Source organism: Rhinolophus sinicus, linkage group LG03, assembly GCF_036562045.2.
Source record: "Rhinolophus sinicus isolate RSC01 linkage group LG03, ASM3656204v1, whole genome shotgun sequence".
NCBI lineage: Eukaryota > Metazoa > Chordata > Mammalia > Chiroptera > Rhinolophidae > Rhinolophus > Rhinolophus sinicus.
Window position 1 is genome coordinate 57079285 of NC_133753.1, and position 15215 is coordinate 57094499.

At 33.5% G+C, this 15215-nt stretch overlaps 1 protein-coding gene across 1 annotated transcript in view; it reads left to right on the forward strand.

The window, feature by feature from the left end:
• Nucleotides 1–15215, forward strand: part of TRPM7 (transient receptor potential cation channel subfamily M member 7) — a 104375-nt gene that overhangs the window by 72854 nt on the left and 16306 nt on the right. Inside the window, exons 22-29 of the mRNA XM_019730656.2 lie at nucleotides 366–540; nucleotides 2141–2267; nucleotides 3469–3653; nucleotides 4347–4479; nucleotides 5143–5858; nucleotides 9319–9383; nucleotides 11599–11695; nucleotides 14398–14468. Coding sequence (XP_019586215.2) covers nucleotides 366–540; nucleotides 2141–2267; nucleotides 3469–3653; nucleotides 4347–4479; nucleotides 5143–5858; nucleotides 9319–9383; nucleotides 11599–11695; nucleotides 14398–14468 — 1569 coding nt within the window. The remainder of the gene's footprint in view (nucleotides 1–365; nucleotides 541–2140; nucleotides 2268–3468; nucleotides 3654–4346; nucleotides 4480–5142; nucleotides 5859–9318; nucleotides 9384–11598; nucleotides 11696–14397; nucleotides 14469–15215) is intronic.

The following is a 15215-nucleotide window of genomic DNA, read 5'->3' on the forward strand; positions in this document are numbered from 1 at the left end:
TCAGTGTAGGGACAGCACTTTTAGGAAAGAGCACTTGTGGAAATTGATTCTCTGAATCTGCCCATGTGTCTATAGCTCTATTTAAATCTTCATGGACTCCAGATAGGCAGACTCCGGTTTGAACAAGAGATGACAGTTACTTATATAGAAGATGCCCATGACTTGCCTAGCTCCACAGATCAATTTTTACATAATCTCCTTGATCTTAAGGTTTATGTAGTGATGAGAGTTTTCTGAATGTTAATTAGGAATAAAAAACTCAAAGATTCTAGTTATCAATTTAGCACATTAGAAACTTTTTTAAGATGAAAATTGTCATTGTGTTTACATTCCCATGTATTTTAACAGTGTTCATCTTTTAACAGGTGGCCAATATGTTCTACATTGTAGTGATTATGGCTCTTGTATTACTTAGTTTTGGTGTTCCCAGAAAGGCAATACTTTATCCCCGGGAAGAACCATCTTGGACTCTTGCTAAAGATATAGTTTTTCATCCATACTGGATGATTTTTGGTGAAGTTTATGCATATGAAATTGATGGTAAGGATTTATGTTTACACAATAATCTTTTGGTTATTTCATGTTTTAAAATCAACATTATAGTAATATTACATATTTTCTCTAGTCTCGTATCAGCGTAACCCTTTCCACAACACATTAGTTAATCCCAGAAGAAACATAACAAAAATTAATTTAAAAAAAAAAGTATTTTAGAATCTTTTCAGTTACAAATCAAGGAAATATGGCCTAACTGGCTTACACAGTAAGGATATTTGTTAGCTCACATAAAAGAAAGATCAAAGGTACAATTGTCTTAAGGGTTGGTTAATTCATAGCTAAGGACATCTCTTCTTTATCATCCCATTGCTCTGTAATAATAGTGTCTCATTCATACAGGTTTCCTTTATTGTGAGACTCTAGCAACAGTTTTCCATGATTCTCTTAAGGGGGAAAGAAGATCCCTTTCCCAGAGTCCCTGTTGAACATGTTCTTTCATTTCATTAACTCACATCGCTTCAGCCTGCCTATATCTGAAACAGGGCAGGGGTAACGGGATTGCATTAATTAGTTTAGATCAAGCTTGGACTGGATACAACTCTTGAATTATAAAATTCAGCTGTGAATATAGTCTCTGCATAAGGTAATCGATTTTTTTTATTGTTTTAGTTAATTAGGCTATATAACTTGTGAACATAGGTGGTGGAGCCAACTTTCAAGGCTGTTCTACTGACATCCACATCTGAGTTGTAGAATCTTTATTTTTTAGTTCTTTTGATCTCTCATGCTCTTTCTCTCCCGTCTTACTCAACTCCATAGCAGGTTGCTCCTGCCCACCTATTTATAAGGGATTAGCTTAGGGAATGGCCATGTAGTGGTCATCAGTTGTTATCAGATGTTGGTTAAAACAGTGGGGTTTAACCAGCCTGGTCATATTTTGTTTTAAAGGCTTCCGGTTCAGTGTTGTTTGCAGGTTTTCACTGATTGTTCTTTTTCTGATGTGGCTCAAGTTTAGGTACTATAAAGCATTGTATATTGTTTTTCAGTTTCTTACATTCTCTTTCTTGGGTATTTGCTTCATAAGACCAATCTAAATAGAGTGGAAGTAAGTAGATTCATAAAATTTTTAAAGAGTGATAAAAATTTGTCACTAATTCATGATTATTTCATTCTAATCAATTATTGTATACGTATTTGAGAGGCACTTTAACCATTCCTTCAATGCTGTTTTGTAACACAATAAGAAACTCAGTAATCTTTGTGCTTGTAAATTTACTGTGAGTTTGCCAACTCTTTTATGGTTCAGTTATTTTTCTTACAGAAATGTTATAGTGTGGCCGAATCTGGGAATTGTATTCTCAGTGCTCCTCAGGCTAAACACTACTTTGTAGGGTAGACGCAACACAAAAATATACTTCTTTGTCTGGGATAGAGTGGTAGAACAGGTACCTACATCCTTCACAAAATTCTTCTGTGCTGAAATACTCATAAGTTGGTGTTCCTATGGCTGCCGGCCCAGAAACTTTTGCTAGAATCTGTGAAACAGATTTGTACATAATCAAAATTTCCTTCACATAAATAAATACTGATTAAGCAGTTACTGGTGAATTACTATATTTAATTTTTTTTTCTTTTTCTAAAGTGTGTGCAAATGATTCTACTGTTCAGAAAATCTGTGGTCCTGGGACGTGGTTGACTCCATTTCTTCAAGCAGTCTACCTCTTTGTACAGTATATCATTATGGTCAATCTTCTTATTGCATTTTTCAAGTAAGAATTTTATTCAGTGCTTGTTGTAATGAGATCATTTAATGTACATTTCTATTCTTTGTGAAAGAAATATACAAAATTACAAAAATTTTATTGAGGCTTAAGCTACTAAAATTATCATTGGGAAACGTTTGAGATCTTGCTCCTTGGCATGTCTTCCATTTGGCTCAAATAAAGTTAAAAAAAATTGTTTTTAGTAAAGTTATCTTTGAAAATTACAAAGAAGGAGGCATGCTTTTTTCAATCAAATAAGTTCTAAATTTTAGTCTTTATTGTCTTTCCACATGCAGTTCTTTTATAAATTTAACCTTTATTTGGGATTTTTACTAACTTGCCTAGGAACACACATCCAAAATACAAACAAAGGCAAATAATTTGTCAGTAATCCTATTCTTAATATTTTGGTGTACATCTTTCTATCATTTTTTAATAAATACATGTGAACCATATTATTTTTTCAAAAATAATGTCCTTATAATTTGTACACTATTTTTTAACATTACCCCACATTAATAAATATCCTCTAGTTTATTCTTAATGGCTACATGGTATTCCATGATATAGACATAATTATATTACTCAATTCGATTGTTTATAATTATTTTGTTTGAGAAACCACATTGTGGTTAAATTTTTTTTATCAGTCCTTAACACGTTGCGTACGGCAGGGTTTAAATCCCTCGTGAAGATTCTCGTGATCTGTCCGCAACGTGTTAAGTTTTCCATAGAATGGAAAACATTTCCATAGAATGATTTTCTAAAAGTAGAACTACTCGGTATATGTATTTTTAGGATATTTTGCAAGTCAATATAGGCCTGTATCCCCAAATCTCTGCCAACACTAGACATTACCTTTTTAATGGTTGCTAATTTGATAGTACGTAAAGGATCTTGTGTTTTTTTTTGCACTTATTTCATGGTTGCTAAGATTGAATATTTTGTTTTTGTTACTTATATAATTTTCAAATCTTAAAATCATATTTTCTGCCTATTTTTCTGGAGGTTTGTAATTAAGACCCTCAGCAATATCAAACTTGTGGTTTATACTTGTTGCATATATTTTTGCCAGTTTCTCATTTGCCTTTTAGTCTTGTTTATGGTAGGGTACTCTTGAATCTATTAAGAATGATAAATCTTTATCATTTAAAACTTTAAACATGATTAGCTAACTTTGTTTTATTTTTATTCTGTGTTATACAAGTAATGTATATTTACAAGTGAAGGCAATTTCCAATATTGTGTGGAAGTACCAGCGTTATCATTTTATTATGGCTTATCATGAGAAACCAGTTCTGCCTCCACCACTTATCATTCTCAGCCATATGGCTTCTTTGTTTTGCTACATATGTAAAAGAAGAAAAAAAGATAAGACGTCAGATGGACCAAGTAAGTAAAATATATTAAAGCCAATATTTTCATTTTATCACTTATCAGTGTTACACTAAAAGCTAAGTAGTAATTTTATTCAGAAGACTTAATTGGTTAATGTTATTGTAAAGACTCTTGTTGCATTTGCCTAAACATAAAAGAATCTTAAGTGCAAGATGACATCCATAAAAGTGAGTTTAGTATTAAACTTTTTTGAGTATGGCATCTCAATTTGTGCTTGTTAAAATGGTAATGTACATCACAACACTGCTGTTTTACAAACTATTTTTGCTGCTGTGGAAATAGTAATACTTTTAAGATGTTCTGTGCACTGCATGAGACTAATCACCATATCAAACTGTGCTTAAAATTTTACAATGCCTTTCCATTCTACCAAATTCAGTTCTTAAATTCCTCTACCTGGATGTGTGAAGGAGAGAGGTCTGAGAGAGATAGATGGGAAAGTGTTTTATAGGAAAAGAAAGTTAGAACTGAAGTAAGTCCCTGAAACTCTTCTGCTGACATCACATTGTGAGTGCAGGAAAAAATAGAAATACTTGTCTGGTGCTTTAGAAATACAGCAATAAAAAGAGAAAAACATTGCAGATGATGTATATAGTCTTATGAACCCTGAGTAATTCGTAAGACTAAAGAGCAAAAATTTGATATCTTGTAGTCTTCATTGATTTTTATTTCCTTTTCTCTCCTTAGAACTTTTTTTAACAGAAGAAGATCAAAAGAAACTTCATGATTTTGAAGAGCTGTGTGTTGAGATGTATTTTAATGAGAAAGATGACAAATTCCATTCTGGGAGTGAAGAGAGAATTCGTATCACTTTTGAAAGGTTCAGAAGCTCTTTAATTATAATTGGTTATATGTCAAGAGTGGGTCCTACTACTAATAGTTATATCTCTTATGCATGGTCATTATTCAATTCCTGTCTGTCAAACAAGTAAGTTTAGTAATAGTTTTACGTTACATGTTGGGAGACAGTTCAGTTCTTTTAATATTTCGCATCAATCAGTAAGTCAGTCTTTTATTTTTTGATCTTCATTAGCAAAGGGCAGAGAAGAGTTAATGTTTTTTACTAGTTGGAGAAAAGTAAAACTGTCCTCATTATTTTAAAGCATTTCTATCGGCTTTGCTACATTCTTGAAGCATATGGTGTTTGTGTAGTTACAATAATGGTAATGGTGGTTCTGTGGATGTGGCTGTATACACATTTCTTGTGTTACTCTGATATGGGAAAACTGGAATAAATATTCTTGGAAGGAAAACAGTTTTTGAAATCTTACATTTTATTATAATAGGATTAGCACTGGATCCTTCTTAAATATAAAGTGTGCCTTCTATAAATAAATAACCATACCTTATTTTATATCTTACCTTGTTTGAGTACATGTAAAAATGTTTTCCTTTTTGCCATTATCATTTATTGAAATTACCAAAAAGAATGTCTAAAACAATTATTTTCAACACTTGTGAAAAGCCTGTTTTTCTCCTACAGAGTGGAGCAGATGTGCATTCAGATTAAAGAAGTTGGAGATCGCGTCAACTATATAAAAAGATCTTTACAGTCATTAGATTCTCAAATTGGCCATTTGCAAGATCTTTCAGCTCTGACTGTAGATACATTAAAAACACTTACTGCCCAGAAAGCTTCAGAAGCTAGTAAAGTTCACAATGAAATCACACGAGAATTGAGCATTTCCAAACATTTGGCTCAAAACCTTATTGATGATGTTCCTGTAAGACCTTCTGTATGGAAAAAGCACAGTGTTGTAAATACACTTAGCTCCTCTCTTCCTCAAGGTGGTCTTGAAAGTAATAATCCTTTTCTTTGTAATATTTTTATGAAAGATGAAAAAGATCCCCAATGTAATATATTTGGTCAGGATTTTTCTACAGTATCCCAGAAAAAAGAATTCAGTTTTCCTGAGGCTGATTCCTCTTGTAGTGCCTTATTCCCAAGTGCTATTTCTCCTCCAGAACTGCGACAGAGACTACATGGGGTAGAAACCTTAAAAATGTTTAGTAAAAATAAAAAATTAGGCAGTTCATCTAATAGCATACCACATCTGTCATCCCCACCAAACAAATTTTTTGTTAGTACTCCATCCCAGCCAAGTTGCAAAAGCCAGTTGGAAACTGGAACCAAAGATCAGGAAACTGTTTGCTATAAAGCTGCAGAAGGTGATAATACAGAATTTGGAGCATTTGTGGGTAAGTTTGGCAAACTGATATTTATATATCAACATTATATAATTTTTAATTATATTTATTACCTTAGAAATAAAAAACTAATTAACAAAAACCATGTACTTCTGTGACAAGTGGAATATAGTTCTAATAATAGAGTATGGTTCCAAAATTTCCAAAAGGATTCAAGTGGCAGTTGTTTAATTTGGGCTGTGATGGTTATGTTGACTTATACCTCTAAGGTGCAGTTTACTATAACAACAGTTTGGAAAACTTATTTGGACTCTGTCTTTTGAATTTGAGGATATTCTGTTGAATTTGATCAACTTTTATTTATTTTTTTAATTTACTTTTTTTGAAATTTTTTATTGGGGAATATTGGGGAACAGTGTGTTTCTCTAGGACCCATCAGCTCCAAGTTGTCCTTCAATCTAGTTGTGGAGGGCTCAGCTCAACTCCAAGTCCAGTTGCCGTTTTCAATCTTTAGTTCCAGGGGACGCAGCCCACCATCCCATGTGAGAATGGAACTGGCAAGCCTGTTGTTCAGAACTCACACTCTAACCAACTGAGCCATCTGGCTCCCCTTGGTCAGCTTTTATTGAAACAACCTGAGTGATTTGTAAATGTTAGTTACTTGGGGAACAACAGAAAGGTACAGGGGAGGCTAGAAATAACTGGAAAAGAGCATTGTCTTATAAATAAGGTGACCATATAAATTTTCATCCAAGCCAGTACATTTTTTAAAGTACAAGGGTGCACTCCTAATAATTACATTACGACAATAGTGAAAGCCAGGACTCTCCTTGGAAAATGTGTATTTAGGGTTGACCCATTTATATATCCCAAGAGGAGAACATTTAAGAAAGGAATGATTCATTACTATACCTCTAATAGCTCAAGTAAAATAGGGACTGAAAATATATTTATTTTGGCAATGATAACATACAAGGTATGATCAAACAATACAGTGAATATAAATTTTAAAAGAAGAAAGTTATTGTAGTAAAAGACTCATTGCCATTAAGCCCCCTCAAAATATTCCCCTTCGATTCGAACATGCTTATCCCATCGTTCTTGCCATTTTCCGAAGCAGTTCTGGAAGTCCTCTTCGTGTCTTTAGTTGCACTGTCGTGGCTGCCTCGATGTCCTGAATCATTTTGATTTTGGAAAGAGCCAGAAGTCACACGATTCCAGACCCAATGAATGAGGTGGATGAGGACACATTGTAATGTGGGGTTTTTTTTGTTTTTGTTTTTATTGGGGAATATTGGGGAACAATGTGTTTTTCCAGGACCCATCAGCTCCATGTCAGGTAGTTGTCGGGGGCGCAGCTCAGCTCCAAGTCAAGTCATTGTTTTCAATCTAGTTGTGGAGGGCGCAGCTGACTGGCCCATGTGGGAATCTAACCGGTGACCTTGGTGTTATGAGCACTTTGCTCTGACCAGTAAGTCAGCTGGCCTCCCTGTAATGTTTTTATTTGACAGAAATTGCCATATACCAGAAGCGATGTGTAAAACGGAGTATTGTCATGGTGGAGGATGATTTATGACACACACTTTAGAATACACTTTCTCTCAATCGTAGCTCACACCTGACTGACTGCACCAAGCGTATTGAAACTTGTTAACACACTGTTACTAAGGTTCGTTGCACCATTTCCCATATTGAAAATCCTTGCCATTCTGTTGGATGGCACTTGGCAGCAGCATTCACAGTATTTTGTGATCACCATGGAAAGGTTCAATGTCGCACGTCACTTTTGGTACAGCAATTCTGTCAAATAAAAACATTATGGTATGTCCTCATCCACCTTATTCACTGGAACTGGCACTATGTGACTCTTGGCTCTTCCCCAAAATGATCATGAAAGGTAAATGTTTTGAATTGATTCAGGACATCGAGGCAGCCACGACAGCGCAACTAAAGACACTCACAAAAGAGGATTGACAGAACTACTTCGGAAAGTGGCAAGAACGATGGGATAAGTGTGTTCAAAGCGATGGGCAGTATTTTGAGGGGGCTTAATGGCAATGTATCTTACACTGTAATAACTTTTTTAACATTTTTAAAAATTTATTTTAACTTTTTTTTTTTTAATTAAGTGTGTTTTTCCAGGACCCATCAGTTCCAAGTCAAGTAGTTGTTTCAGTCTAGTTGTGGAGGGCGCTGCTCACAGTGGCCCATGCAGGGATCAAACTGGCAACCTTGTTGTTAAGAGCACCATACTCTTAACCAACTGAGCTAACTGGCTGCCCCCTGTAATAACTTATTTAAATTTAAACATTCACCGTATTTGTTGATCACACCACGTATTAATGACCTTGGTTAAAACTGACTCAGTAGAGGAAGTAGCAGAGGGAGAAGCCAGATTATAGTGAAATAAAGTGCGAACGGGAGGCAGGAATATAAAGAGGGTGACTGGGGTCAATTTAAAAGCTGTCAGTGAAGGAAAGAAGAAATAACCAATATTGTGGTTTGTATGTTTAAGATTTTTTGTTTGCTTTGTTTTTAGTGATAATGGAGACTTAAGCATATTTAAATGTTGACAGTATGCCATATGGAGGGAAAAGGCGAAGAGGGAGGGAGGGTTTCATAGAGCTGGTTAGGTCCATAATATTTGGGAGATTATTGTGTTGTAACAGTATTTCTGTTAGATTATTAAAGATGAACGTACTTAATAAAGAATTACTAGAAAACAGCTTGGGTTGTTAGTGGACATTACCAGAATGTTTCAAGGTATGAACAAGACCCTGTGTCTTTACTGTTTGAATTTTTCCATCAAGTGTTTCCTAACCTTGTCTTGTGTGAGTCTTCCAGGACTACAGATTTACCTAGTCATGGAACATGCATAGATTTGTTCAGAGAATATATTACATGCGTGTACAATCTGCAAATTAAAGCCTACCCTTTAAATTATCTAGGTACTGAGCATGCTGATCTCTACTGCTAGGCAATATGGTGTTGACTGGATTTTTAGAAACGACCGTTCCTATATAAAATCTATCCCAATTTATTTTTTAAAAGCACACTTTAGTCTGTTGATATATTGCTGCTGGCATGGAGATATGTATATAAATTTCTTTTAAAATTTATATATAATAATACGTGTATGTTTATATATAGTATGTATGTATTATGTACGTAATATATATAATGCTTTTACATTTCATTATTAATAGTAAAAATTATTGCTCCTCTTTTTCCTTTTAAATTTCAAGCAGTTCACTTCGTTATCACATTTTGGATTCTTGTAGGAGGCCTTTCACTTTTGCTTTTACTATAAACTAAACTACTCATCTTCAGCTTCTTGACAGATAATTTTCAGTGTTTATCAAAAGAGCTATAGAAAACTGCAAAGCCATCAAAACTACTTGAAAACGAACATAAATCACTTGTTTATGTAGACTTTAGGTGATGACATTATTTTGATAGATAAGAAAAAAACAAATATATTTTGTCGTAAAGTTTTTTTTCTCTCTTTAAGGGCACAGAGATAGCATGAATTTACAGAGGTTTAAAGAAACATCAAATAAGGAAGAAGTATTATCCGTAAGTAAATCCTTACAACAGCACAGTTCAATTTTATTTTGATGTTTTGAGATATAGTTGAAAATAGAATTAAACATTTTTTTCAGTAGAAAATACAATTTTAGCTGAGGCCATCAGCAACATAATGATCCCAACTATTTGAAGTTAAACACAATTTGGAAAAAAAGAAACAATTAAGGAATATGCAAAATTGTACAAATAGCTTGTGTTTAAAAAAATTTATTTAAGTCTAGTTTATATACAATATTATGTTGTTTATAGTAGCACCTATTATTTACCATTTCTCTTTTCAAAAATGATTCTTCCCATACATTTTCCACTGAGTAAAGACTCAATTGAGTTCAGCTTTTTCCCAGGTCCAAAAGTTTATGATAACATAACCCTGGCTCTCTAAGAAACTAGTCTAGCAGTAAAATGCTGAATATGCCAGTAACTACAATATAATGTGCAAGTGGATGTTCAATAAATGTTTGTTAAATAAGTTTTAAAATGTATAAAAATAACTGATGAAAAAGACATTTGCTGGCTGAAAATTAGTTTTATTTCTTCTATTGCTTTTATAAATAACCTATAACTATTTAGAGCCTTAAGGGTAATAATGTAGCCACATCAGCATAATTAAGAGGACTAGAACAGTGTTAAGTTTCTCCTTCCCTTAAAGAACTTGAGTTGTGGAAATGATCAACTGACAGATACAATGAAAGCAAGAGCTTTCCTAAAGCCAAGGAAATGATAATAACATAAGAGTTTCTTTGAGTAATTGTTCTTCCTATATCCATAGTTAATTGTGTAATTTCTATCAGAACATATTATTACCCTACATATAAAAGGTAGACTTGAGTGCATTTTGATGATACAAATACTGAACATTTGTATTTTTAATACTATATGTATTTTTAATACTATGTATTCTGATTAAAGTATCATACTAAAATGAATAACCTAGTTTAATATCTATTAGCTAGATTTTATTAACTTGGGATTTAATTGGTGATTATATGCAAATTGAGATGTAATGATTACGTGGGGTTCATTTTCCATATTTGCCTTTAAGTTTGTATTTCTTGTCTCAAAGAGCACCAGCAAAATGAGGTAAGAAATACAGTTATGGAGTAGTCAGAGATGCCTGAATATCAGGTAAATGCTCTCTACAATATGTGGGAGTCAGAGTCAGTTTAAAATATATATATACCTGTGGATAGTGGAAGTAGGTATAGGTTCAGTGGACTTTAAGACTATAATTTGCTTGATGTTTTCTAACCATTTTAATTTTCTAGCATCCTGCTAAAGGTCTGAATTTTTCATTATATATAATGTCTTAAAGAGAAGGAAAGAACCACATAAATGGGTTGAGTGCATTTAGGTAGCCTTAGCTGACACATGGTGGTAAAAAGAAAAAGAAGGGAAGAAGAAAGAAAAAGTAATAAAGAAGTAGAAAGAACAAACAGATCTCTACCAAAGTTGGTTTTATAATTCCTAAAATGTAGACATGTATTCCATGTAGGTTTTAACTGAAGTGGATTTTATAAGTAAACGAAGTATTTTGTGGACCTTCATAAATTTTAATAGAGCTGTTTTATAATTGGAATTATTTAAGCTCAATAAAATTTCTTATCACATTCTTTTCCTATAAGTAAATATGCTTTAATTAAAAATATGTACCCAGTATATTATTTTGCTCATTTTTTCAGTTTATTTGTTCCAGTGTAAGAAAATCCAATGTCTCTTATCTTAGTTCTTCCTTACAGTATAGTTAGCTGCTCAAGTTGAACGTACATTATAATTTGGGTAATATATTTGTTCTTATTATTAGTGAAGGTAATTTTTTTAATGTTTTAATTTTGTAGTTGGGTACTTGGAGTCCTAGAATTTAAGAGATATTTATTGATACCTTTTAGCAGTTAGTCGTAAAACTTACTAACATAGGTGAATTGATAAATGTTTTATTTCCCAAGTGTCCTGTTTTCTCCCCCAATTTTTTTTATGAACTTGTATTACTATGAAAAAGGATTCATTCAGGTGGATTTATGAGCAATAGCAAGTAGGGTATTTTGATGCAGCTTTTTGAGATTGATATTGAAACAGATAACTAATTTGTAATATACCCTTTAGTGTCCAGATAGAATAAAATATGTAAGCTAAATAAATCTACTTAGAATAATGATTTGAAATTCAGTTCAGTTGTTTTTAAATTGTGTATATGTACAATATGCAGGATGATATTCCATCTGAAACCACTTTGAAAAAGCTGAGTTCTCATGCTGGATTTACCAAGTGTCACGAAACTTCTATTTCTATTCATTCAGAACAAGGTGAGTATTTTGACTATGTGTTATGTTAGCAAACATACACAGATAAGCTCTAAATGTATTTTATGTATATCACACCTGAGCAATGAGTGTTTTGGGAGTCAAAAAATGAAGATTCTGGTCCATCATTGTTGCTGTAACCTTGAATAAAACACATAATTATAACATTTTTTCACAAATTGTTTAGTCCCTAAAGGTGATATATAAAGACTTGCTTTTTACAAATCTGCTCATTTTAACTTTTATAAATGAATCTGTTGTGTTTTAATCTGTATAGTCAACATATTTTTCTAATTTAACTTTTAAAAACAGCGAATACATTTATTTGGTTAAAATAAAATATACACATACACAAGCACTTTGAAAATCACTCTCCCTCGCCAACCCCACATGTAATCACTGTTATTTTTGTTTATCCTTTAGAGTTTCATGCTTATTCAGTCATATATTACAATACAGTCTTTTCTGCCTCTTTTATACAAAAGATGGCATATCATACATGTTGTTCTGCACCTGTAAGTTTTCACTTAAAAATTAAATGGCCTGGGAATGTTTCCATATCATGTTATTTAATGAGTCAAAGCTATATATGCACGTAAATTTATTATTGCACAACTTTTCAGTTATGTGCATATAACCTTTCCTTAAGAAAAGCAGCACTACCCTGTCTCTGTCACCATCATTTCCCCTTTCAATCTTTTTTGGTATACAGCAGTATCAAGTTGGGTTTATTGCAGAAGTACAAGTTGGTTTGATATTCAAATTAATGCCTGATTACAAATTAAAGAAGAAAAATCATATGATCATCTCAATACCTGCATAAAAGGTATTTGATGAAATTCAACATCCATTCGTGATTAAAACTCTTAGCAGAGTAAGAATAGAATGGAGATTACTTACTCTGAATAAAGGGTATCTATAAAAAGTTGTCACAAATATTATACTTCATAGTGAAATATTGAAAGCCTTAAATGGGAACAAGACAAGGATTCTGGCTGTTACTATTTCTAGTTAACATTCTAGCCAGAGAAATCAAGGAAGAAAAACAAATGGTAGAAGAATTAGGAGAGAAGAAATTAAATTCATCAATTTCAGATAACATGGATGTTATTTGTGAAGTTAGCATGCTTATAATTTTGCATCCTCATATTTCAGTTTTAGATAATATCTGTTGACCTCCCACTAAAGAAAACAAGGATTGACCTCTTTACTTCCCTAGCTCTTGGTTCCCCAAACCATACACATGTATGCACACACGCCTTTGCCCTTTCCCATCAATATAATTATGCATAATTTTGGTTAGATGAACACTGGATTCTCTGCTACTTGACTAAATTTCTTAAAGATGTTCAAATGTTATATACTATACGTGTGTGTGCGTGTGCGTGTGCGTGTGTGCGTGTATCCTGTCAGTTTCATCATCTTGAAAGTTTTGCCCAGAGTTTTCTAATATGTTTCAATCTGGTCTTTTTGCCCTCTACACTTAGATTATAACTTTTGTTCTAAGATTTCCCTTCACCTTTCATTTTGAGGTATTCCTTTATTGTATCATAAAGTTGTTAATTCTTTCTAAATTAATTTATAATTCTTTCTAAATTAACATTTCCCCCCCTCTTTCTCCCACCTCCCCACCCCCCACTTCGGTTCAAGCCGTTGTTTCTCAGTCTAGTTGTGTAGGACACAGCTCCCTGGCCCATGCTGGTATTATGAGCCTTGCCCTTCCCCCCGCTGAAGCAGTCAGTTGCTAATCGTTGGTCAGCAGTTCATGGCAGCTCTCTCCAGCTGCCAGCTGCTTGCATTGGCTGCCAGCCACTCACACTGGCCACCAGCCGCTCAGGGCGGCACACGTTAGCCTGCAGCAGCCCGCGGCAGCTCACACCAACCTCCGGCTGCTCATGGCAGCCCAGCTCCAGGGAGAGCTGTTGTTCACAAACTTAGCTATAGAGGGCGCAGCTCACAGGCTCTTGTGGGAATTGAACCAGCAACCTCGGCCTTAGGAGCTTGGTGCTCCAACCACCTGATCCAATGCGTCAGCCCTTTTTTTTTTTTTTTTTTTTTTTTTTAAATAGGCTTATTTCCAAAAGGTAGCATCTTAAACCAGGGGGAAAAAATGAACTATTCTATTTTTACATTACTGTAAAATGATACATGTATAAGATTACTAATTGCAACATTTTTATAGCAAGAGATTGAAATCAGACCAAATATCAAAATGTAGGAGTTTGGTTAAATAAATTATTATATATTCATAGTATGAAATTCACTGTAGCATCAAAATAGAATAGAGAAGACCTCTTTATACTAATAAAGATCTCCAAGCTCATACTAGTTAAAAAATCCACACTAAAACACCCCAAAGTATATAGTATGTATTATGCTACCATTTATATATCAAAAAAGAAGTAAAGAAGGGGTATGTATACACAGACACAAACAAAATGTCCTTGGAAGGATACACAAGACATTTGGGAACAGGTTAAGAGGAAGCCTTTTTCATATTGTTTGTTACTACTTTTTCACAAAAATAACCTGAAAAATTTGAATGTCCTGTCAAGAGACCCATGGGCCTCATGTAACTTTTATGTTTTATGTTAGGGAGAGGTTAAGTTATCTTATGAAAGTTATTCTATGCTTAGAAACACTTTTTGTTTGTTTAGTTGATATTAAAAAATTAGTTGTACAACCTTTTTTTTTTTTTCTTCAAGTGAAAAGTACCAGTAGAAGGCCATCTACAGAAGAAATACATGAAGTAAATTCCAAAGCAGCTTTACTACCGGTTTGTACATAAAAACATGCATATTTTTAAATATTTATTAAAGAAGAGCTAAAAGATGGTGATATTTTGAAATTATACCAGCTTTCAAGAATTTTCCCTTAGAAAACTGACGTCAGTTCATTGTGGAAGTTACAGAAAAAGAGTTTCTGTAGTGAATAGTCAGGAATTTTTAAAGAAAAATTTATGCTAAAGAAAGAAAGGCAGGTATCTTCACTTGAATTGAAACTGATTTTGTGAAGTCATTCCCAGCCAGTTGAGGTAATACTTGTGTTTACAGATGCTCTTTAAAAGCAGACTTGGGTATACAGCAGAGAAATTGTTCCTTTATAGTCAAGTATAGAAATCAGTGCCCTTAGTTACGATCCCGGATTGTCAAGAACGTATTAACTTATATTCTGCTCTAAGGAGATAGATTGTATTGTTAAAAATCATGTTATTAAAAAATTGCTTCAATGGGGAAAAGGGGTTAGTGAACATAGAGTTACACAGTAACTTTTCGGAAGGCCCCATCTTAACCTAAGCGGGACAGTTTTGCCACAAAAACATTTCCATTGAAAATGACCCCACAATGCTAAATTACAAAACTCATGGGAATCAGTTTATACAATTAGCATTAGACCTCTAATCATTGAAGATAGTAGAATTATTGGTTATAGATTATAAAGTAAGTATGATTCAGGTGATTAAAGTCATAAAGAAAGTGTTAAGATTTGAAAAAAAGAAAAGATACTACTCAAAAAGACTGGC